The sequence below is a fragment of the Leptodactylus fuscus genome, chromosome 4 (assembly GCF_031893055.1).
Source record: "Leptodactylus fuscus isolate aLepFus1 chromosome 4, aLepFus1.hap2, whole genome shotgun sequence".
Taxonomy (NCBI): Eukaryota; Metazoa; Chordata; class Amphibia; order Anura; family Leptodactylidae; genus Leptodactylus; species Leptodactylus fuscus.
Genome location: NC_134268.1, coordinates 156,991,215 through 157,014,869, shown reverse-complemented (window position 1 = coordinate 157,014,869; position 23,655 = coordinate 156,991,215). Strand labels below are relative to the sequence as shown.

The 23,655-nt window shown below is 41.1% G+C and overlaps 1 protein-coding gene across 1 annotated transcript; it reads right to left on the bottom strand.

The window, feature by feature from the left end:
* Positions 1 to 1,630: 1,630 nt before the first annotated feature.
* On the bottom strand, positions 1,631 to 3,132 carry TMEM158 (transmembrane protein 158). The gene has a single exon (XM_075272228.1). The coding sequence runs from the start codon at positions 2,904 to 2,906 to the stop codon at positions 1,965 to 1,967; it is 942 nt and encodes a 313-aa protein (XP_075128329.1). The 5' UTR covers positions 2,907 to 3,132; the 3' UTR covers positions 1,631 to 1,964.
* Positions 3,133 to 23,655: the final 20,523 nt, after the last annotated feature.

The window sequence follows — 23,655 nt, the reverse complement described above, 5'->3', positions numbered from 1 at the left end:
AATTTTTAAGTGATCTAACATTGTAATATATCTTATACATATGCCCTGTGATGACTTATGCCCTGTTCACATCTGCTTTTGTATTCCGTGTGGGGAGAGTCCACATGGAGATCCCCCGAACAGAATACAAATGCAATTGCAAGCGCTGTGCAGTAAAAGCACATGGACCCCACAGACTATAATGTGGTCCGCCAGATTTGTACGGGCAGTGCGCAGCAAGCACAAGGACCCCATTATAGTCTATGGGGTCTGTGTGCTTTTACAGCACAGCGCTTGCAATTGCGTTTGTATTCCGTTCGGGGGGAGTCTCCATGCGGACTCTCCCCGGACGGAATACAAAAGCAGATGTGAACAGGGCATTAGAAAGTCACAATACAGAAAGTAATTATTTCATTACATATTAATATTAATTACATCATTTTGCTGAGGACTTCAGACGTTCAGTTCCTTAAGGTTAGTTGTCTGGGTATGGATGCATTTAGGTTGTTTTCTATGTAGTTTTGGATAAAAAGAGCACATACTACAGAATTATAATATGCTGTGTGAATTAATAGTCAAAGCATTAAAAAAGCAGCATAACAACTAAAGTAAATGAAACCGGAGATAAATTCGACTTAAAAAGGCTCTGCCATCTCTCCTGACATTTCTATATTAATAAATACTTAGATTCCACATAATACAAAAAGTACTCTGCATTGTGCTGTTCCTCTATTACTCTTCCTAGACTGTTATATTATCTGTTGAGGACATGTCGCTACACAGTTTAACACAGTTTAATTCTTGCAGACAATGATAGACTGTGTAAGGACACAAGGAAATGGTAGCATTTGTCAAATAATTCCTAAATTGCTCCAGCATTATTATGTATAAGTGCTATACTGAATATAAGTGCTTACTGAAATGGACACATCAGCAGAGATGATCAATCCCCTTTAAATTATGGATATTCTTAGAAGTGACAACAATGGCCAAGTGATGCATGTTACACATATGAAACCCTGTGTTCTATCTAAGTATAGTTCACAATATTTGATACATTTGGCTGTTTTCCTCATAATATATCGCTTGATTCCAGCCTTATTGCCATGAAGGAACCTCAGACACACGTTTCTACTCCCAAGGAGACCCAGATCCCATTCTCACCTTAGAGAAGCTTGCTGTAAGTCAGGGTGGAATATTCTACCATTCTAGTTGTAGCTTAGCATTATATCATGGCTAAGATATTTCATCTAATTTCCTTGAACAAGCCGGAATCTGCTATCTTTAATGTAAAAGTAAAAAAGATCTTACTACTGTATTCTGAGGATCCCTGACCATGTTTTAGAAAGCCCTGTTAGGCAAACAGTGCTACACATTAAAAGTTGATATTGTGTAATTGTAACAACCTTTTTAGATGCAGAAATTTACATTCTGTGTGGTTTTCAGTATACATCTCTGAATGTTAGTGTGCCTTTAAAGGTCTAAAATATTTTAAAATATTATTTAAATTCAATACAATATTGTCACATTTAACATATCCGAAATATGTTTATATATTAAATGACATATATGAATTTAATCATTAAATATAATTTACCTTATATTCATCACCCTTGTATGCTTTTTCACAATCCACAAAGAACTGTCTCTATGAACCAGAAGTCACTTACTGTTGGCACCAGGAATTTTGATATGTAAATTGTGATTATATATATATTCTATGATTTTCCAATTATTCGTTTCAATGAACCCTTTTGTCTAAGATACAATGGTGTAGTTAAAGGGTCTACATTCATGAAGGTGGATGCTCTTACATTCATTTAGAAACAAAACCGCCAAAATTTATTATACCTGGCATTTTTCTTCAAATATATTATCTAGTGTATTAAGTTAATACAAAACTGACTGATAAAAGAAATTTTTCACAGCACGTTACACAAAGTATAATTACGGTAATAAAGGGGAATGCCTTTAAAGTGCAAATGCTATTTGCTGCTTGTCCTTCTCTGTTCCATACCATTAGGCAAGAAGCCGGCAATAATAGGCACTGGCCAGATGAGGGCAGCAACACTCCAGACAATGATAACAAGAGTCATGAAACAGGCCACCAAAGTGGATTCAATGGGCTTCCGATTCATTCGCCACCCCTGCTCCCCTCTCAGCTCTTCCAAACTAAAATCCAGGCAGCAAAAATTAAGGGATTCCCCTTGTAAAGAATTATGAGGGTCTGTCGAAGAAGATGAAAGGAAAGAAAAAGTGGAAGATGCAGCAGAAGATGCATGTTGATGTCTAAGGTGGCCACTCCTTCTGCTTCTTGACCATCCACACCCTACACAGAGGCGAAATTCCTGCTGGGCCCCAGAGACCCCGAGATGCTCAATGATTACTGGAGAAACAACACGATTGTAGGCAGCTGAGAAGAAGGCTCTACCTTGATTATTGGTAGAAAAGAGCAACAGGTCACATTGGAAGCCCAGCTGGCGACCCCAGCGAACCAGTAGAGAGGTGAGCATCAGCCTGTGCACACTGATATTGCAGTGAGTTGACACCTGCTGCTGAGACTGGGAGGCATGCAACTCTTGATGTGTATGAGAAGACACAATCAAAGTCTCTCTGCTGCTATCCCATGTGCTGCTGGAAGAAGATACAGGAGGAGGAGGAGAGGAAGAAGACAGACTCTTGGTATGTCCTGTCTGGGTAGCCTTCAGTTCTTGGACACTCTCAACAGTGGTGCTCTTTTCAGTTTGCAGATCAAAACCCAGGTTGGCCAAGTATCTGCTGGAGGAATTAATGGGGACTAAGAAGACATCCTCTTCTGTGTGACCCTGCTGATTCCATCCTAGGGTTGGCGGCTGGATGCAGATAGCCAGCAAAGCCACAAGCCCCTGGAGCAGGCTGCTTGGAGGGCACAGTCGCAGCACCCTCATTGCACAGAGTGTTATAGAGGAGGCTGCATGGTTAGCTGAAAGGAGACACTGCTTGCACAAAGACTGAAACTCACACAGGCGTGGAAAAGGATGCTAGTAACTGCGCTCCACACTGCCTCCAAGACATCCCCCTCTGCTTTTTTCCTCCTCCTCCTTCTCTCAGCTTTTGATTTAGATGATTAGAGAATTGTAGGATACAGCTTGTCTATACCTTTCATATCCACAGGACTAGGGGGCATGAGCTACTCCTTAATATAGTGTAACTCTTTGGAACAGCAGGAAGGTTTTATCCTTGACTTTGGTACAGGGCAGCACAGCTTGAGGTAGTCTACATTTTTCTGTATTCGTTTATTGTATTAATTGCAATTTTCCTGAAGCCGTATTGGAAAAAAAAAAATCATTCATTTAGAGATTTTCTGTGTAGATGTGACATTTCCTTGTGCGTGTTATTTCATAATAAAAGTTTTGAACTGGTTTTGGTATACAGTCCTCAGTATAATATAAAAGGTACAAAGGCAATCCAGATGACATAGTCTGACTCTGCTCTCTCCATATACAAATCAATCTAGGTCGGAATAGGTGCAAAGAACATCCCAAACACAAAAACATTTGGTAAAAGTTTTTGGCCGATCGGTCTTTGTCAGACCAGCAGGTTTCCTTGTGTTTCTTCTATTCTTGGTATGTATATGATATGTAAAATACAGAAAAAAAGACAAGACAGATTCATGTTTGGCATCCTTAGGGCCACCTTGCAAGGTAAAAAGTTATGAATAGTGACTGCACCCAAGATTTTTTCTAAAAGGAGACTGAGATAGCCTACCATCCATGTATTGTTTCATCATAAGATCCGTCTGTTGTCCAGTTACTCCAAATGCCGTATGATAGGCCATCAATGTTAAAGGGTTATCCAGGGAAACCTGCACTTACTGTACCTACTCCCCAATATACGTACCTGCCATCACTGCTTCTAAGCATTTTCTAGCACTGCCCAGGACTCAGAGTCTTTTAGTTCTACCCATCTACTCACACTCCAACTCTGGATCATGTGTCGCAACCCACTGTACTCCAAAGACAAGCAGGAGGAATACAGTGTAGTCACTCACATGATCCAGAGTCAGAGCATCATCACAGGAGCCACGCTAAAAGACTTTCTGTCATTAAACTATGCTAGAAAATATACTGTACATTAGCATGTATAGTGATAAATAGGGCCAATTATGGCAGTGAACATACTGCAAGTACTTTTTATTTCCAGAATAACCCCATAAATCAGGGGCAGTCCAGCTCCAAGCAACCCTATGAACAGCTATTTGTAGGGACCACGGCACTCGGTCAGGCACAGTGTTCTTTATTAAGATAAGAATATTGCACTTGAGTTAGTGGTAGACTCCCTTTTAGAATGAAGAGAGGTCCTCCCTATTATTATTTGGTAGTCCTAAACCCGAGAGAGAGTTGTATGTCTCCTGTGCAACTTAATATACTGAATATAATAATGTTTCATATATACTGTACATATATCTTCCGCTAGGTTTACACTAGCACTGCCTCTGTTGTCCTGGTCAGAATAATGAAGGGGTTTTCCGCTAAAATAGTGGTTACACATAGAGCCTGGCAGACCCCGTGAATAAATGCACGGCCGCAAATTAGCGCGGCGCATACGCTCCCCGCTCCCATTGAAATGAATGGGAGCGTGTACGGCACGCAAAGGGTCACGCGGCGTACACGTGCCAAATCTCGCGGCACGTTACGCCGTGTGAATGCTCCCTAAGGCTCCGTATCTCACCATCCTCTACAGCTTCAAACATAAGACTACCATCACTTTATAGGTAATTGTCTTGGTTATCACATACATAAATTTGACAACAATTTAGCATATGGTTAGTTATAAAAATTCTTGTCATGTAACTGTATTGTTACGGTTTTGCTCCTGGTGGTGGAAAAATCCTTTTGTTCTTGAAAACTATAAATTACAACCTATTCTCACATTTCCTAATAACTCAGTATGTTATTAGTTAGATTCCCAAGAAAAAGGTCACTGAATCAAATTCAGGATTAGCGACGAAAAAAAAATTCCAAAAAAAGAGAAAAAGTAGTATCCATGTCATCTATAGCGGTCTCTCGGCCAAGAAAATTGCCAAACTGTATTATGTGACTGACATGACAGTTGGAAAAATACGAAATGAAGTCCATCCACTCAAAAGCCAAGAGGTGGACGTCCAGGCAAAATATCAAAGTTAACAAATGGCTCATGAAGGTCTATCAGCTCTGACGCACCAAACACAGCAGTGGAGGTGGCTCATATGCTTATTAATAGTAAGAAATATGCAAATCTACTCTCCTGGATGGAATTAGAGGGCGGCATCCTTAACATCATGAACGACTCAGTTATAAAGTCTTTTAATCATAATGTGGATTTAATTGCTAAATCAGTATTTCTGTCCCAAAAGGAACAGATTCCCAGAAATACTGATTTAGCAATTAAATCCACATTATGATTAAAAGACTTTATAACTGAGTCGTTCATGATGTTAAGGATGCCGCCCTCTATAGGGTGGTGTACAGAGTGCACTCTGTTCTCCTAATTCCATCCAGGAGAGTAGATTTGCATATTTCTTACCCATAATCCCTAGCGAAGCAGGAATGACTTGTAAGTCTCCGTACTGCCTATGTAGGCGAACACTCTCCCTAATGTGGACGAGTGCCCCAAATGCTTATTAATAGTGAGATATTAGATGTCAATGCATGCACCACGCAACGTGCTTTACACAAGTCTGGAATGGTGGCCCAAATAAAGATGAAGAAGCCTCAACTTCAATATCGTCATAAGAAGTATCGGCTCGAGTTTTCAAAGATATATGAAAAGTGGGCAATAGAAGATTGGAAACAGGTGATTTGTAACAATGAAAGAAAAGTCAGTATATTGGGCTCTGATGGGTGAAAATGGGTCTGGAACAAACACAGGAAAAGGGGGCTAATGGATCGAAAAAATTGAAGAAAATGGTCAAATTTGGTGGAGGAAGACTAATGATATGGGGTTGTTTCACAGCCAAAGGCCTTAGATACTTGACCAGGATTGATGGTGGTCTCAATGCTGAACTATATGTGAGTATCCCACAAGACAAATTACATCATACACTTGAGTACTAAAGGTATGAAAGGGATGACGTAGTGTTCCAGCAGGACAATGATGTGAAGCATATATCTAGATTTGTGAAGAAATGGTTCAATGACAATGAAGTAGAGGAGTTGCATTGGCTCCCTCAGTCCCCAAAACTTAACTCAATAAAACGCTTGTGGGTAGACTTAAAGGAAATACTTGTACACAAGAAAGTACTTGTACCCAAGTGAATCACCAGTATGCACCAACATTGGGAACATGTAGAAGAGACCTGGGATAAGATTTTGGTCAAGACTTGTGGGAATCTGATCACGAGCATGCCCAGAAGGATGAAAGGCTAAAGGTGGATTTGCAAAATATTAACAAAATAATAAAAATTTTAACTTAGATTTTTAATAGCAAAACAGTAACAAAGCAATTACGTGACAAGAACCTGCATAACTAATGCTAAATTATTGCAAGTCAAATTTATGTACAAGATAGCCAATATGATTGTCTATAAAATGATAGCAGTCTCATGCTCTAAGTTGCAGTGGATGTTGAAATATGGAGCCTGAAAGTCAAAAGTTCAAAACATTGTTATCCTTTTGCTCATCAGTGTACCCTCTATCAAAGTAGTCCCAGAACACAAGTTCTCATTTTCAGTTGTGTATAAACATGTATTTCTGTTTTCTTCTATATTTCCATATAGTAGATTTACCATAGGTAAACAGTTTACTATAAAGATTACGTAGGGTTCACTGACATGTCTCACATTCTGATTGGATATAAATTTATTAGATAGATGTAATAACACTTCAATGTAATAATATGTAGGCCCTAACAAACTGACCACAGGGCCTATTGCATGGGCCAATTATAGCCTGTTGACACAAAGGGACAGATTTATTAGGACAGGTGTTTTGTACACCAGAATCTGTTAAGCGAGGCACAGAATGGGGAAAGTGGCCTTGTACTCATCTAAGCCACAAAACTGGTATAGATGGAATAGAATAATAAATTCCCCTTGTAAAATTCTCTTTCCCAGTAAAAACTGACAAGCAAGTGTTCGCCAGTTGCATCTTTGTCCAACATAATAGATGCAAGCAAGCTTGCAGGCAGCACATCAACCTGTGTAAATGGAGAATGCTCTCGATAAGATCTAAAACTGTATGGAATCAGCAGTGATCATTCCTAATACAAACTACCACCAATCAATGATAAATGCTCTCGTATCTGGCTGTGCAATAAGACCGTTATATGTCTATATACAGTTGTTCTGGAGATCACCGCTGTAAATCAGCGAGGGTCTATGTTACATATACAGATCAAGTGAAGAGAGGTGCAATAAGCTGTTATGGCCCTTCCAGTATGAATAGCAGTGCGCATTTAGTGAGTGTTTTTATCAGGTAATTACAGCTATGGAGGATTTACATAAGAGCGCACTTGTTATTCCTACTGTACCTGCACTTGTGCAGCAATAATGAAATTAAAATGAAAATGATAGTCAAATAGGATTTCTTTGCATAAAGCAGGAACATAATTTGCATCCACAAATTTAAGGGGTTTTATTAAGTTTATTTTTGAAAACCAGAATGATACTGCTTTGCAGTGGCGGATTAATTACATAAATAAAATTAGCTGCCCAGACTTAGATCTTATATAGGTATTATCTCTTCATATAAGAGGATCTGCCTGTTCCAATCCAAGTAGGCATCACCATGTATTACTGTGTACTGTGTGACTGTGGTAGTCCAAGCAACATACAAAAACGTGAGAAGAGAAAGTCAAGAAGGAGAGAACAGTATATTTGCTTGTTCATGTATATAATTTGGTGAAGCTCTTCAAGTGTACCCCCACCACCACCACCACATGACCCACTTAAAAAGCATATTCACTTCAGGTAAAGTTCAGGTTTTTAATTCGGTGTTCCCCATGCTGTTTTGCAGCTTCATTTACTTCCAGGCTGAACAATCTGAATATTTCAAATAAGGAGCAGAAGACAAGAGTTGAATTACTGCGGCCCTTTATTTTCTCCTTTCTTACTTTCACTATACAAAAGTAACAATCACTTGAATGATCTCTGGGCTCTTGCCAAATCATAGGTATACCAAATGGAAGTTTATCAGGTGTTCCCTTGGTCCACATCCATAAACTCTCAACACATTTCATCTATTAATTCCTATGGAAGCTTGCTATTCGAAACGGGAGTTTCGAATAGTACTCGCTCATCTCTATTCCCCAGTGATAAGCTTAATATCTACAGAGTGAACTTGTAACTATGATTACCGCAGCCTCTGAAGGATATTATATAATGTGGGGTCACAGAGGGGACATTACACTATGTTTGGGGCCACTTAGGGTGCATTATATAATATGGGTGTCACTGAAGGGATCTTATATAGAGATGAGCGAGTACTGTTCGGATCAGCCGATCCGAACAGCACGCTCCATACAGCACGCTCCATAGAAATGAATGGATGCACCTGGTACTTCCACTTTGACGGTGGCCGGCCGCTTAACCCCCCGCGTGTCGACTACGTCCATTCATTTCTATGCGAGTGTGCTGTTCGGATCGGCTGATCCGAACAGTACTCGCTCATCTCTAATCTTATACTACCTAGGGTTGCATTATACAGTATGGGGCCACCTGGGGGATATTATACCATACAGGGCTACTAGGGTGACATTATACTGTACAGGGGGCATTATATTAGGTGGGACCACTTGAGAAAATTATTGATGTGTGATGTGAACTAACAAGGCTTCAGTACTGTTATACATTGAAAAGCACTTACTATATTGGGGCACATAGAGACTTGGTAGAAATGGGTGAGATCAAAGGGAACATGGGAAGGGTTGTAGTCATGACTTAAAACAAAAAAAATTTCTGGTGCCATAATTGTCCTCAGAGGGTTGAGAAGTTTATCTTAAGAAGTGGTGATTGGGGGCACATATGATACATTTGCTCTAGGCCCACTAGTGTGTTAAAACAGCCTTATTCTGTCTTACCTCCCCACCCCCTCCCTTACCTCCTCTTTGTCTCCTCTTTTGTCTTGTTTTTTATTATATAAATTGTTCTGTACTGTCCTAGGTTGCCATGGATGTTTTGGAGCACTTTTGTTGATGTTGCTGTTCTTTATGGTTTATGTTTTGTTGTGAAAATTTATTGAAAATCTTAATAAAAACTACATTAAAAAAAAAGCCTTATTCTAAAGGGTATAGAAAAACAGTCCCAAATGTCTTAGATTAGGCTAGTTTACCTGTAAAAGGTTAGCAGTCACTATACATCAGGATGACCTTATTAACCATACCATATAGAGGGTACCTCTTAAAGCATAACTAAACTTTTTAAAAAACTTTTGATTTTATGTCAGCATTTGTGTGATTACAACATTTTGCAATATAATAATATTAATAATACATTTTATTTCTACAGCACCAACATATTCCGCAGCACTATATACAATCTAATTTATTAACAAAGTTTGGTGTAAGGGCTTGTGTGTAATACAGGGAAAATAAGGGTGGGATGGGGTAATTGAAAACATTGATAACAGATATACCTTGTGCATTATAAAACATAGAAACTTGCTTCTGGTGTCATATAAAAAAGTAGCTTGACTTCTTTCATATGACACTACGTTTCCATCTGTATTATTTCTAGGTATATCATTGGTAGAAAGTATAGTTGGAATTGGGATAATTATATGCGGCTTCAAAGAAGAAAATCTCCTCTTTAACTCCTTCTCACCACAGCCATTTTTCGATTTTCAATTTATGTTTTTTACTCCTCTTCTTCCAGAAACCATATCCTATTTTCTGTTCACAGAGCCGTATTTTTGCTTAATGTTTACAGCACAAATTGTACTAATATTCGGCAAAATGTACTGGGAAGCTGTATAAAAAAACTCAGAATGGGGTGGAATGGGCTTCGTTGAATATACAGTTGGAATTGAGATAATTATATACAGCTTCAAAGAAGAAAATCTCCTCTTTATCTACTTCCCGGCACAGCCATTTTTCTATTTTCAATTTTTGCTTTTTACTCCTCTTCTTCCAAAAGCCATAACTATTTTTCTGTTGACAGAGCTGTATTTTTGCTTAATGTTTACAGGACACATTGTACTAATATTCTGCAAAATGTATTGGGAAACTGAAAAAAAAATAATTTGGAATGGAATGGGCTTCGTTTTTGCAGTGTGTTCTTATACTGTGCACCCAAAATTACGTCACCTGTGTTCTATGGGTCAGTAATGATGGTAGTTTTTTTTACAATTTAACCAAAATTTTTAAAAGAGAATACTTGGAGTCACCATATTCTGACACTTTTAATTTTTTTTTTACTATATATATATATATATATATATATATATATATATATATATATATATATTATATTAAATTAGACTGATCACTAATACAATGGCTTGCAATGTTGATAAATATAATATAATATAATGTAATGTAAAAAGTACTGTAATGACAAGACTAGGAAGCTTCAGTAGGTTCCTGGCCTTTATATTAATGGATTGCTTCCCACGGATTTCATTCCGGGTGACAGCAATCCACTCCAAAATGGCAGCACCACTACAGAAATGAATAATGACCACGATTAGTGCCCGCACTGTGTCATATAGTTGATACCCAGTGGTTAGGGTGGTTGTTCAGCTCCTGAGCGGCTGCCATATTTAAACACCTAGCATCCACCATAATAGTACAGTAGATGTCGGGAAGGGATTAATATAATACTAGAAGCAAGTTTCTACGTTTTAGGTTAAGACTAGAGATGAGAAATATCCGATATTCGTTTCGAGTAGACCCTCTATATTCGACTATTTGACTGAATATCGAATCCCTCTATAGTCTATGGGGAAAAAATGCTTGTTTCAGGGAAATCCACAATTCGACTAAGGAGAGTCACCAAGTCCACAATGACACCTCAGCAAATGATGCCAACACCTCTGGAATGCAACTGGGACAGCAGGGGAAGCATGTCTGGGGGCATCTAACACACCAAAGACCCAGTATTACCCCACTATCACAGCCTATCAACAAGACACTTTCCAAACTCAATAGAACCTCTATGAAAGAGGAAAAATACTTGGAAACCTTCTTTCCTCTACATTAGTATGGACAGAAACACAAATTTAAAACCTAAAGAAACATTAGCAAGCACCCCTTTAAATCACGTTGCCCTTGGGATAAGTTGAGCCTTTAACCAGCAGAGTATTAGGCCCTTGAAGTCAGTTGAGCCTTGTACCAGCAGATTTTTGGCCCTTGAGGTGGGTTGAGTCTTTAACCAGCAGAGTTTTTGGCCCTTTGGGTGAGTTAAGCCTTTAACCAGCAGAGTTTTTGGCCCTTTGGTTGAGTTGAGCCTTGTAGTAGCAGAGTTTTAGGCCCTTGAGGTGAGTTGAGCCTTGCACCGACAGAGATTTAGGCCCTTAAAATGAGTTGAGCCTTGCATCGGCAGAGTTTTATGCACTTAAAGTGAGTTGAGCCTTGGTGAAGCGGTCATATAGTGCTTGTATCATCACAAAAGTGAGTTGAGCCTTGCACCAGCAGTGTTTTTGGCAATGGGGTGAGTTGAGCCTTGTATCAGCAGTGTTTTTGGCCCTTGGGGTGAGTTGAGCCTTGTACCAGCAGTGTTTTAGTTTTTGGCCATTTGGGTGAGTTGAGTCTTTAATAGGGTTGAGCGATCGGGATCGGAAAAGATCGGATTTCTGACCTGATCTTTTCCAGCGGGATCAAGTTTGGAGGTTATCTCAAGATCGGCTCAACCCTAAAAGTGACTTTTTCCATAGAGAAGCATTGACTAGGGTTGAGGATCGGGTTCGGAAAGGATCGGATTCCGATCGGTGATCGAGCAAATTTCACGATCGCGATCAGGATCGAGATCGGCTGGAAAATGATCGGAAATCGGATTTTAAAATCGATCTTGAAATCTCAAGATCGGCTCAACCCTAGTCTTTAACCAGCAGTGTTTTTGGCCCTTGGGGTTAGTTGAGCCTTGTACCAGCAGTGTTTTTGGCCCTTGAGGTGAATTGAGCCTTTAACCAGCAGAGTTTTAGTTTTTGGCCCTTGGGGTGAGCCCTAAAAAATTATTTTTAGGCCCTTGGGGTGAATACTACAAAATTAATTTTCAGGCCCTTGGGGTTTTCAACGGTGATGGTGGTGGAGGAGGAGGAGGACGAGGAACTTGTGAGCTGGCACAGAAACAGGGAACTGTGTCTCGTCATTAGCACTGAGGACGGGACATGCTGGTTGTGGGTCCAAAGCCACTGCATCGCCAGGAGAGGCAGACTGTTGTGTTACTACACGCCTGGAGGTAGTGTCTGACTGACTGGTGCAAATGCAGCTGGAAGCAATATCTGCTATCCACTGTAACATAGGTTCCTGGTGCTCGGGCCTCGTCAGCAGGGTACCCTGCACCCTGCTTGATGTTGTGGATGAAGGCACTGCTGGCTGCCCCTCTCCAGTAGCCATTGGATCAACAGTAGCTCAACTGCGGCCTGGATCCTCAGCTGGATTTCCACGTCCCCGTCCTTGTCCCCGTCCCTTTGTGATACTCTGACGCATTTTCAGATGTTTACAGGTGATGACAGTATACAGCTTTCTTCTCACCCCTATGGAACAGTTAGAATGTATACCAGTGGTAGGGAATTTGAGCCCTAAAAAGGGCTTTTGTGAAATTTTGGCAGGATGAGTATATATACGGTTGAGTATATACACTCTTCCTGCAGTGTAGCTCTGAAAAGAGCTGTTGGTTTTCAGTATTCCTGCCTAGCAGAAGCTAATCGCTACATGACCATCACAATGATGTCTCTCTGTATCTCACCAAACCACATCTGACACGAATATGGTTGACACTATTCTTATAAATCCGATGTCACCTGATTTTGCCAGCCAATAACTTTTTCCTATTTTTTTCGATGCCTAAGTTTTCCTGCTTCCTGTCCCACCTCCCCTGCACAGTTATTGGTGCAAAAAAAGCGCCACGGAAGGTGGGATGGGATACAAATTTTTACTGCGTTTACCGCGTGGTATTCGATTGGAATCAAATATGTCGAATACCCTAATGTTCGATCGAATACCTACTTGATCGAATGGTATTCGCTCATCTCTAGTTAAGACCTCACATAGCGGGCCGCAGCAAAAAAGCACTGTGGGTAAAACTGCATACTCTGTGGACTTTCTGCCTTCATTATACCTATAGGGAAACCCCAACGTTTATGTAGGTATAATTGACATGCTGTGATTGCTACTAAATATAAGGTATACATCTAGTAGCAACTAGGCTCCTAGTTAAGTGAATGGGAGCAAAGCTGCTGTTCCCAGGAGCCATCAATACTGTGTATGGACTCGCAACCTGTATACATCTTACGACTCCGTACATTGTAATGGTGACACTGGGGAACTGCAGATCCCATTCATTTCCATATACACCTTCAGGCAGCTGAAACAGCTGATCAGAAAGGGACATTAGTAAGCATTATCTTCAGGTCCTGGAGAACCACTTTAACAGGTTACTAAGGCCTCGTTCATCTCTGCGTTTGTATTCCGTCCGGGGGAGTCCACTTGAGGATCCCCTCAAACTGAATACTGAACGCAACTGCAAGCGTTGTGCCAGTGAAAGCACATAGACCCCATAGACTATAATGGGGTCTATGTGCTTACCGCCAGATGTCTGCAGGTGTCATGCGGACAGGAAAGAAGTTCACACTCTACTTTCCTGTCCGCATGATTCGTGCAGGCAGCGTTCGGCCAGCACATGGACCCCATTATAGTCTATGAGGTCCGTGTGCCTTCACTGCACACTTCTTGCAGTTGCAATTGGTATTCCATTCGGGGGGTCCCCATGCGGACTCCCTGAACAGAATATTGAACGCAGATGTGAACGAAGGGTAAGACGAAGGCACCACATTGCAAAAATGCAGCATTTTTTGTTGCAGATTTTGCTGCATTTTTATGAGCCAAAGATAGGAGTGGATTAAACAGAAGGGAAACATCTAAGAGCTTCCTTTGTATGTGTTTATATGTTCCATTACTTTTCATGCCACTTCTAATTTTGGTTAAAAAAGAAACACAGCAAAATCTGTAACAAGAAAAAAACGCCTAAAGCCAGCTATTCACATTAGATGATGATCAGAAGGAATGGCTATTTTCAGCAGTCAATCAACCATTAAAATATTATTAATGTTCGTTCGTGAGTCATGATGAGATGAGCAATGGAAGATTTTGCCTAAAAAACAAATGACTCTGTTGGGAATTTATGGCCAGCATTTGGCCAAAAATATCAGTATTTGACATGATCAGTTGCTTTTGGCCGGTCATCAGCCAGTTTGCACAGACTCACTATGACTATTTTATGAAAAATGTCATAAAGAAAAATCGTTTTAGTTGTCCATAGCAACCAGTTACAGCACAGCTTCCATTTTATAGTGTCTTTGAAAAATGGAAGCTGTGCTGAGATTGGTTGCTATAGGTAACTAAGACTATTATTCCTTATGACACTGCGCTTTTATCATTATCAGACAGTTTAGTTGTAAAAGGTATAAAACTTAAAGATGCGTAGTGAAGCTCAGGTCCACATGTACTCAAAGTGTAAAGCACATGCAGTGAAGGAGGACGGACTGACCTTGGCTTTACTGCATGAAATGTGCAGGTTCCGTGGTCCTTCAGTGGACTCATTTTAGCGGAAATCGGGCATTTTCAACCTTTGATTCCTAAGGCCTGGTTCACATCTGTGTTTGGTATTCTGTTCAGGAAGTCCACTTGGGGACCCCCCGGAATGGAAACCTATATGCATTAAAAAGTGGTGAGCAATTAAAGCACACAAACCCCATAGACCAGGGGTCGGCAACCTCTGGCACGCGTGCCAAGAGTGGCACGCGAGGCATATTTTTCTGGCACGGCAGGCAGCCTGCAACTTTCATACACAAAATTGAGAGAGAGAGAGCGTCCCTTCAGTCTCAGAAGCATTACCCAGGTGCACGACCCGTTCTCCCGATTCCACGGAGCTGTGTTGATGCAACAATACGAACTTAGTATGGATCCGCAACACTGAGGTAAGTATAAAATCTTGTTTATTCCATCAAATTAAAACAGGTCGAAGGGACCTCCAGACAAAACATAAATCCATTAAAAAGGAAGAAAAAGTGAGAAAAAACATAATGCCGCGAGTCTGACGCATTTCGGGGTTTTTAATGCCCCTTAGTCATAGCTCTGAGTAGAATGCATTGGCCAGCGCTGATTGGCCAGAGTACGGAATTCGGCCAATCAGCGCTGGCTCTGCTGGAGGAGGCGGAGTCTAAGATCGCTCCACACCAGTCTCCATTCAGGTCCGACCTTAGACTCCGCCTCCTCCAGCAGAGCCAGCGCTGATTGGCCGAATTCCGTACTCTGGCCAATCAGCACTGGCTAATGCATTGTATTGGCGTGATGAAGCAGTGCTGAATGTGTGTGCTTAGCACACACATTCAGCTCTACTTCATCGGGCTAATAGAATGCATTGGCCAATCAGCGCTGGCCAATGCATTCTATTAGCGTGAACTGAGTTTGCACAGGGGTTCTAGTGCACCCTCGGCTCTGCTACATCAGATTGCTACATCTGATGTAGCAGTGCCGAGTGTGCATCAGATGTGTAGTTGAGCAAAACTGACTCAGCACTGCTAAGTCTCTGCATTCGCATAGGAATGCATTGGCCAGCCTTCGGCCAATCAGCGCTGGCTCTGCCGGAGGAGGAGGAGTCTAAGGTCGGACCTGAATGGAGACTGGTGTGGAGCGATCTTAGACTCCGCCTCCTCCAGCAGAGCCAGCGCTGATTGGTCGAGTTCCGTACTCTGGCCAATCAGCACTGGCCAATGCATTTCTATGGGGAAAAGTTAGCTTGCGAAAAATTGCAAACTGACAGGGATTTCCATGAAATAAAGTGACTTTTATGCCCCCAGACATGCTTCCCCTGCTGTCCCAGTGTCATTCCAGGGTGTTGGTATCATTTCCTGGGGTGTCATAGTGGACTTGGTGACCCTCCAGACACGAATTTGGGTTTCCCCCTTAACGAGTTTATGTTCCCCATAGACTATAATGGGGTTCGAAACCCATTCGAACACTCGAACAGTGAGCGGCTGTTCGAATCGAATTTCGAACCTCGAACATTTTAGTGTTCGCTCATCTCTAGTTAACTGCTATTAATATGAGGCACATTGAGTTAACCTGCAATGCACATGACCAGACACTTTATCTACAACTGTGGATAAAAGTACAGACCTATATATTTCAATGGACCCATATATACAGCCATTCTTTTTGTGGCTGTGTATCTGGGCCAAATTAAAGAGCTGAAAATTATGGAGCAGGTCCTATATGTGTCCTATACATCCCCTATATCTGTCTGCATTTGCATCCCTGTCAATTCATTATTAACATATACGTCAGTGAAAACCACATGCGTGCCACTTGTATGCAGGAGGCATAAGGCTGAGGCCCCACGTTGCAGAAACGCAGCGTTTTTGTTGCAGATTTTCTTGCGGTTTATTGCAACCAAAGCTAAAAATGGCTACAGAAGGAATGGGAAATATATAGGAAGCTTCTTATACGTCTCCCTTCTGCTCAATCCACTCCTGGCTTAGGCTCAGAAAAACACAGCAAAATATGTAACAAAAAAAGCTGTGTTCCCTGTGCCTCAGCCTTAGGCTAAAGCCCCACGTTGCAGAAACAGCTTTTTTTCTTTGCAGATTTTGCTGTTTTTTTTTAGCCGAAGCCAGGAGTAGATTGGGCAGGAGTGAGACATATAAGAAGCTTCCTATATATTTCCCGTTCCTTTTCTAGCTATTCTTGGCTTGGATGGAAAAAAAAAACGCAGCTAAATCTGCAATTAAAAAAAGCTGCATTTTTGTAATGTGAGGCCTCAGCCTAAAGAGCTGACACACAATGTACCTGTATGCTCCGTCCAGTCCTCGGCTGTTAGTAACTTCAGTATTCTGTAAGGGAGCGTTCACACTACCATCGGTGTCCGACAGGTAGTGTCCGCTGGTAATGTTCAGAATCTTGTGCGGACATTAGAAGCGGACACTAGCTGTGTCCGTGACATTTTGCATTGATTTAAATGGACATCGGGTGCGTTCTTTTACACTCCGTGCCTGTCCTTAACTGTCTGTTCCCAAAGATGTCCGACTTTTCAAGCGGACAGCAAAACTGACATGTAGGTTTTTGCTGTCCGCTTGAAAAGTCGGACATCTTTGGGAACGGACACTTAAGGACACCCATGGACAGTAAACGAACGCACCCGATGTCCATATAAATTAATGCAAAATGTCACAGACACAGTTAGTGTCCGCTGCTAATGTCCGCACAAAATTTTGAACAGACATTAGCAGCGGACACTAGCTGTTGGACACAGACGGTAGTGTGAACGCTCCCTTACAGCTATGACCTCACTCTACTCCCAGTCACATACATTACCACTAATTGTGGGTTACGCATGTACTTACATTGCTTCTAAAGGAAAAGAACATGTGTATCCAGGAAAATAGTGGTAAGCGCATGTGGTTTGGATCACAGTATGACAGCACCCCTATGTTGTGGTTTGTGCTATATGACTTTAGTGTAGGTGTCGTCGGCTTTACAATTATTGCCCGGCACTCCGAGGACCTCATCTTTGATTTTTTAATTTAAATCGGCACGCCGAACAAAAAAGGTTGCCTACCCCTGCCATAGACTATAAAGGGATTCCTGTGTTTTCCACGTGGTGTGAGCACAAATCATGCGGAGAGAAAAGTACTTTATAGTGATTATGTGTTTTAGATTACTCCTTGGAATTTAGGGCCCCACTTGTAAACTTGCCCAGGGCCCCAATTTGTCTAAAACCGTCCCTGCATCCTGGAATATGGATTATCACTCTGTACATATAATGATGACAAGACAGCAGCTCAGAGGCTTTCCCTAGGCACAGGATTACCTCCCTCCTCTTGGCAGCCTTATGCAACATAATCTTATAGATTTTGGCTTAGCTATAGGGTCTTAGATACATGGATGTGAAACACATCAGACCTCTTCCTGCACTTTATATATACTAAAGACAATAAGACTAGCTTTTTATAGAGAACACCTGTCAGCCAAATCATGATGTCCTAACTGTAGGCTGAATGACTTACAGAATAACGTTCTGCAAAAGGGTTTGATCAGGTTTTGAAGTTATCCAGAAGTGGATTCAAAACAGGGGAGCAGTAGCACCTGTCCTTTGGGGTAGGTTTACACTGGGCTTTTTCTATGAAAATTTATTTAAAAACGTGCTGTGTTATATGAAAAATGTGTGCATTTATATAATTACATGTGTTTTTAATACTTTTTATTGTGGAAAAAACACTATGTAAACCCATGTGAATACATTTTCTCCCATTGTAATTCATACCTTCTCAAAACTGCATCGAAAACCATATCAAAACCCTATAGAACTGTTGTATGCCATATACTTAGGGCTGCTCGCCTACTTATAGAAGTCCACCTTCTGCCCATCCTTGTCTGAATTGATCTCAATGGTATTGTTGAACCATCAATTTGAATGAATTTTTTGCTTGCAACGGTGGTAGTCTGGACAGATTTAGGAAGAAATGGGAGATCTGGACAACATCCTTCCAATCTGCTTTGGCCCATTGATTGCATAGGCCAACCTCTATCTTACTGATAGAGAGTGTGTTTTGGGCTAAATTCTCTTTGGTATTCCAGGATCATATTGGCACTTTGTCATATTTATGGTATTATTATTATTATTATTATTATTAGTGCATCCTTGCTTATTCTTTGTCCTCTAGCCCATAAATGCGCAACATCTGGCATAGAAAGGTCTGCTACCCTCATAAATGGTGGTCCTTTCACCTAGTACTATTATATTATTTCATTCTATTTTATTTTCTATGTCTCTCCGACTAGATCTGAAGTGATCTCTCCTTCCCTTTTGTTGTTACTGTTATTGTTTTCGTTCTTTTCTGTTATTGTTCTTTTTGCTATTGTAATTTATCTCGGCACCTCGGCTCCAGCTGCGATTTTCATATCTTTCCTCTGGGTCACTCTGCCCACCAACATGTAATTAAACAATTACATATGTTCACATGTCAATACATGACTATTCTGTACTCATGGTTTTTTTGTCCTTAAGCTGTATGTTTATTTACCGCCTTTGATGTGTATGCAACTGTAGCATGTGAACTTTTCTTTTACTTAATTTTCACTGACCCTTTGTTTATATTATAAAAAAAATTTTCAATAAAAACTATTGTTATAAAAACCCTATCAAAACCTGATGCAGATCAGGTCAGCTTCAGAGCAAGGTTCAACGATTCTTATGAGTTACGTTTCATTGTAAAGCGCCATATTGGTATAGGTTGAGACCTGTTAATCTTAAGAAACTGGGTGGAGGAAGCTCATAAGCATTAAAGCTTCCCCAAGGAGTTTTCAAGCACTCCTACACTTCCTAAGAAACACCTACATACACAGAAGTTCCCCATGGACTGGTTGAATGTACGTGTGCACTAAGATTATCTTTCCTAAAGACTCGTGCATGCCATAGTAATATCAGTTGGAATGTTTGAATGGAGGAAAGGAGGCAAATTGTGGGGGGAAAGAAAACTTTTTGGTTCCTTTTATAAAATCTTCTATTTCTGTACTTGCAGGTTTGGAAGTTTAATTTAAAATAATAAAACAGCATTATATGGGAATTACTGTGATATATATTAAATCCTGCAATAATGCATTTGTGTATGACCTTTCTTATTATTCATAAATCTCTTTAGAATTCAAAGCTAGTGAGGGGAACAGTATAGCGTATGCTGACTCATAGACACAGCATGTAATTCTACTGACTGTAATTATATATTTTATGACTGGCATAGGCAGATGGCATCATGCCGAGATATATTGACAAATATCAGCTTGAAAAATCAATGGAGACGCTGGTGGGGATACCATAGTATTCCCTCATATGTTGCTAGCATTCTAGAGAACCTAGACTATCGCTCCTGTGTCATAGCTTATAGTAAATACCTGTTTGGCCCATGAGACCAAGCAGTTCTGTGGTCAGCAATGCAACAAACCACACCATTACTTTCATTGCTAAATTAATTTATTTATTATTCCAAATTGTTAGCAAAAAGCTAGAGACCTACCTATGTAGATATGAGAATAAACTCAGAAGAAACTTCACACTGTGATCTTTATAACCTCATGAAAATCACAAGAACTGAGCAAAATTCTGTCTGCCAACAGCCACCACTAGGGGGAGCTCAGTACGGAAATACACAGGACTGTGGCATTGGAGTTATGGGATAGGGACCAGTATTGGGTGAGATCAGATTCATATATACGCTGCTGACTCAAAATAAAATGAGTATTTTACATTATATTATACAATTAGCAGTATTGTATGTTTAATTGGGTACATCATTTGTTATATGTTTGCTTTTGTTTCATAGAAAATCACTAAGCAGCTTTTTTGCGAATATTGTATGAAAGAGTTGGAGTCCGGCTGTCTAAATATAGAGGAGTCAGAATTGGAATCGGTGGTTTGGCCTACCTATTCCATAGCCCTGCACATACTCTATGTACAATAGGGTGCTACCGGCTGTTCTGTCTCCTGGTAATGATGATGAAGTGGGGCACCCTCAGGAATGGTAAAATCAATAATCTAAGACACAGGCATGGTTGGAAGGTTAAACAGTGAAAACGCAATTTACTCAGGTCAATGTAGCGTGAAAGCATGGAGGTTACACATCTGTAGAACACAGGTCCAGAGCTTCTTCATGGTTTCCACTGTTTTTTGTTTTTTTTTTACATATGGCCTTCCTCTCTACACAGATATGCCCAGATTGACCAGGAATCTCCCAATTTTAGACCTCTCTCAGAAAGGTAGTAGAGCAGGCACATGGGAATAAGGGTGTTCTGCAACATAGTGGTTTTTTCAGCAGTAGGCAAGAGTGATAATTTAGTACACGGATGTAGTTTTCTTCTAATTCATCAGGAGGACTTGCAGTCAATCCCTTAAGCAGTACATTTACTGTCTCTGTTGTCCCTGCACCTCTCTCAAACCTCAAGACCAAATATGATTACAGTTGAAATATACAAGACATGGGGATTTCATTGGATCATTTCACTGGATCATTTGGCTCCACTGTCGGAAAACAGCCAACTCCATTTGCTCTCAAACAGCTTTCTGTGTATCCAAGCTCTGTAGAGAGCCAGTGTCCACTTATAGGGGGCATAGTCAACTGGGTGGGGCGTGGTCAACTGTTTAGGGAGTGGGGTTAACTGGCTCCAAAGCAGGAAATGTAAGGGGGGGGGGGGGGGGGATTGGCTCTCGGCACAGTTTCTTCAAAATGAGAAGAAGGAAAGATCCATAAATGTGCCTATTCTACAGGGCAGTGAGACTTGGAGATCTGCTGTCCAAACGTTCTGCCATCTCTAGAGTCACCATTCTGTTATCTCTATCACGGGTACTGCTGATTTTAGGATAGCACACACTCTTAAGATAACAAACCATTGCTGGCCATATGACAACACATTCATAAAGTGAATAGGGACAAACTGCAATACCAGTCACAACCCCTACACAATGTATGGGGCAGTGGTCAGTGTATTGTCCAAACATTGTAGTATCTTTTCACTGTTGATCCTAAGGATAGGTTATTGATTAATAAACCCAGGAAACCCATTTACGATAAGGATCATGAAAACTAGCAGTGAAAATAGCATATTGAAGTATATTTTGGCAATAGGGGTGATGGGGCAGTAGGCACAAAGTGGTCTGGCCATAATCTGTGCCATTGATGACTTCCTGAAGCTTTATGCCCTCCAGACTCTAGGTGACACACTCTGCTGGGGTAACAACCTGGAAGGGTACGGCCAGGCTCCCTAATGCATGTGGGGGTTCCTGATGTGACCACCAGAGATGAAGTGGCAGCATTGTGGTGTATTACTGTCAGCCATCTCCCGCACCCACTGCAGGGGCCTAGGGCTTGTATTGGCTGCCAAAAAGCTGGATGACTTACTTACGAAATGCATTTTCTATAGCACAGGTACAAAAACAGAGGTCTTATGTAGCCCTGTTGTCCCAGGATGGAGAAATCTGTCCTATTAAGGCTAGGGCTACAAGACAACTTTGCTCATGACTCCCATGCCTGTGACTACTTCACTAATGTAAGTTAATAAAACAACAAAGTGACCCTAAGGGTACTATGACGTCTAGTCACAAAAAAGCCATGCTCAATCTTTTTGCAACTAGATGTTACAGTCGCAGCATTCTCACAGTCGCCGTGTAACTCCACTCACTTACGTTGTGAGCTCGCTCCATACATCCCCATGCGACCCATGACGTACAGTTACGTCAAGGGTCGCTAAGGGGTTAACAGAAAAAAAATACAGGGAGGGAGCTTTGTGCTGCTGTTTGGACTATGGGAAAACAGATTATCTACATAATCTTCCATTCCCCATATGTCAAAACAGCAGCACAAAGGATGGGGAGGTAGCAAGAAACCCCCCCTAGGGTGGGACTTCCTGACAAACAGATGTCAACACTGAGCGACCGAAGGCAACTGCCTCCGCACTAAAATTGTCTAGCCTGTAATGCCTCACAAAGGTTAGGTGGGAACTCCAGGTTGCCGCCGCGCAGATCAGTGAGATAGAATGTCTCTCTGCACGAGTCGCGGCAATTGCCCGGGTAGAATGTGCCCTTACAAACTCAGGTGGAAGTAGACCCTGAGTACTGAATGCTTGAGAGATGGCCTCCTTTATCTATCTCGCCAATGTTGTTTCAGAGGCTCTACACCCCTTGAATCTACCGAAAAAATTTACCAGAAGATTTTCTGCTCTCCTGAAGGTTCTAGTGCGTTCCAGATAGATTTGTAAACACCTCTTTAGATCCAGGGTATGCCACCTCTCTTCCTCCTGAGAGGTGGGGTACGGGAAAAACATGCAGCACATTCTCCCCCCTCAATATCAGCGAGAGGCGGGAAGACGCACGCTCCCTGCCCCAGTACGAGACGCCGTAATAATCTTTTTTGGATAAGAGTTAATGTACCTATAAGACAAGAGCTGGTAACTCTGCACTGGTAGAGATATGACTTGGAGAACCCATTCTGCTGACACTATAAGGAAATGAATTCTCTGGTGGATATGGGGGAAGTTTCAGAAATGAGAGGTTCTCCAAACAAATTATCGTCCTTGGAATTTCTGCCCATTCTGTTAAAATACTCATGACACGCTTACTATTTCTGTCATTTGCCTATTTGACATATAGTATGTCACAATCTGATTTAATTAGTCCCCAGGGAGCAAGTGACAAAAGTGTGCCAGAGGGGACACATAGCAGATCAGTTTGCAGGGTTTAGGATTCCCTAATTGGCTGTATGATTTACACGTAGATAATTCCTCAGCCACATTAGTGGTTTGTTATTTTGGCCTCATGCATCATTCTAAATGTTTTGTAGGCTACTCTCTGACATCAGTTTGTGTACTTGTTTTACATGTACATGACCTCTGTAAAGGCAGTGAGCGTGGGAAGCCATTATTGTCACCAAGTTAACTTTTTTGTCATTTGGCTAAGATTTTTATGTAAATCAACCTAGAAAAAAACAGAATATTCATTAAACTATACAAAGTATG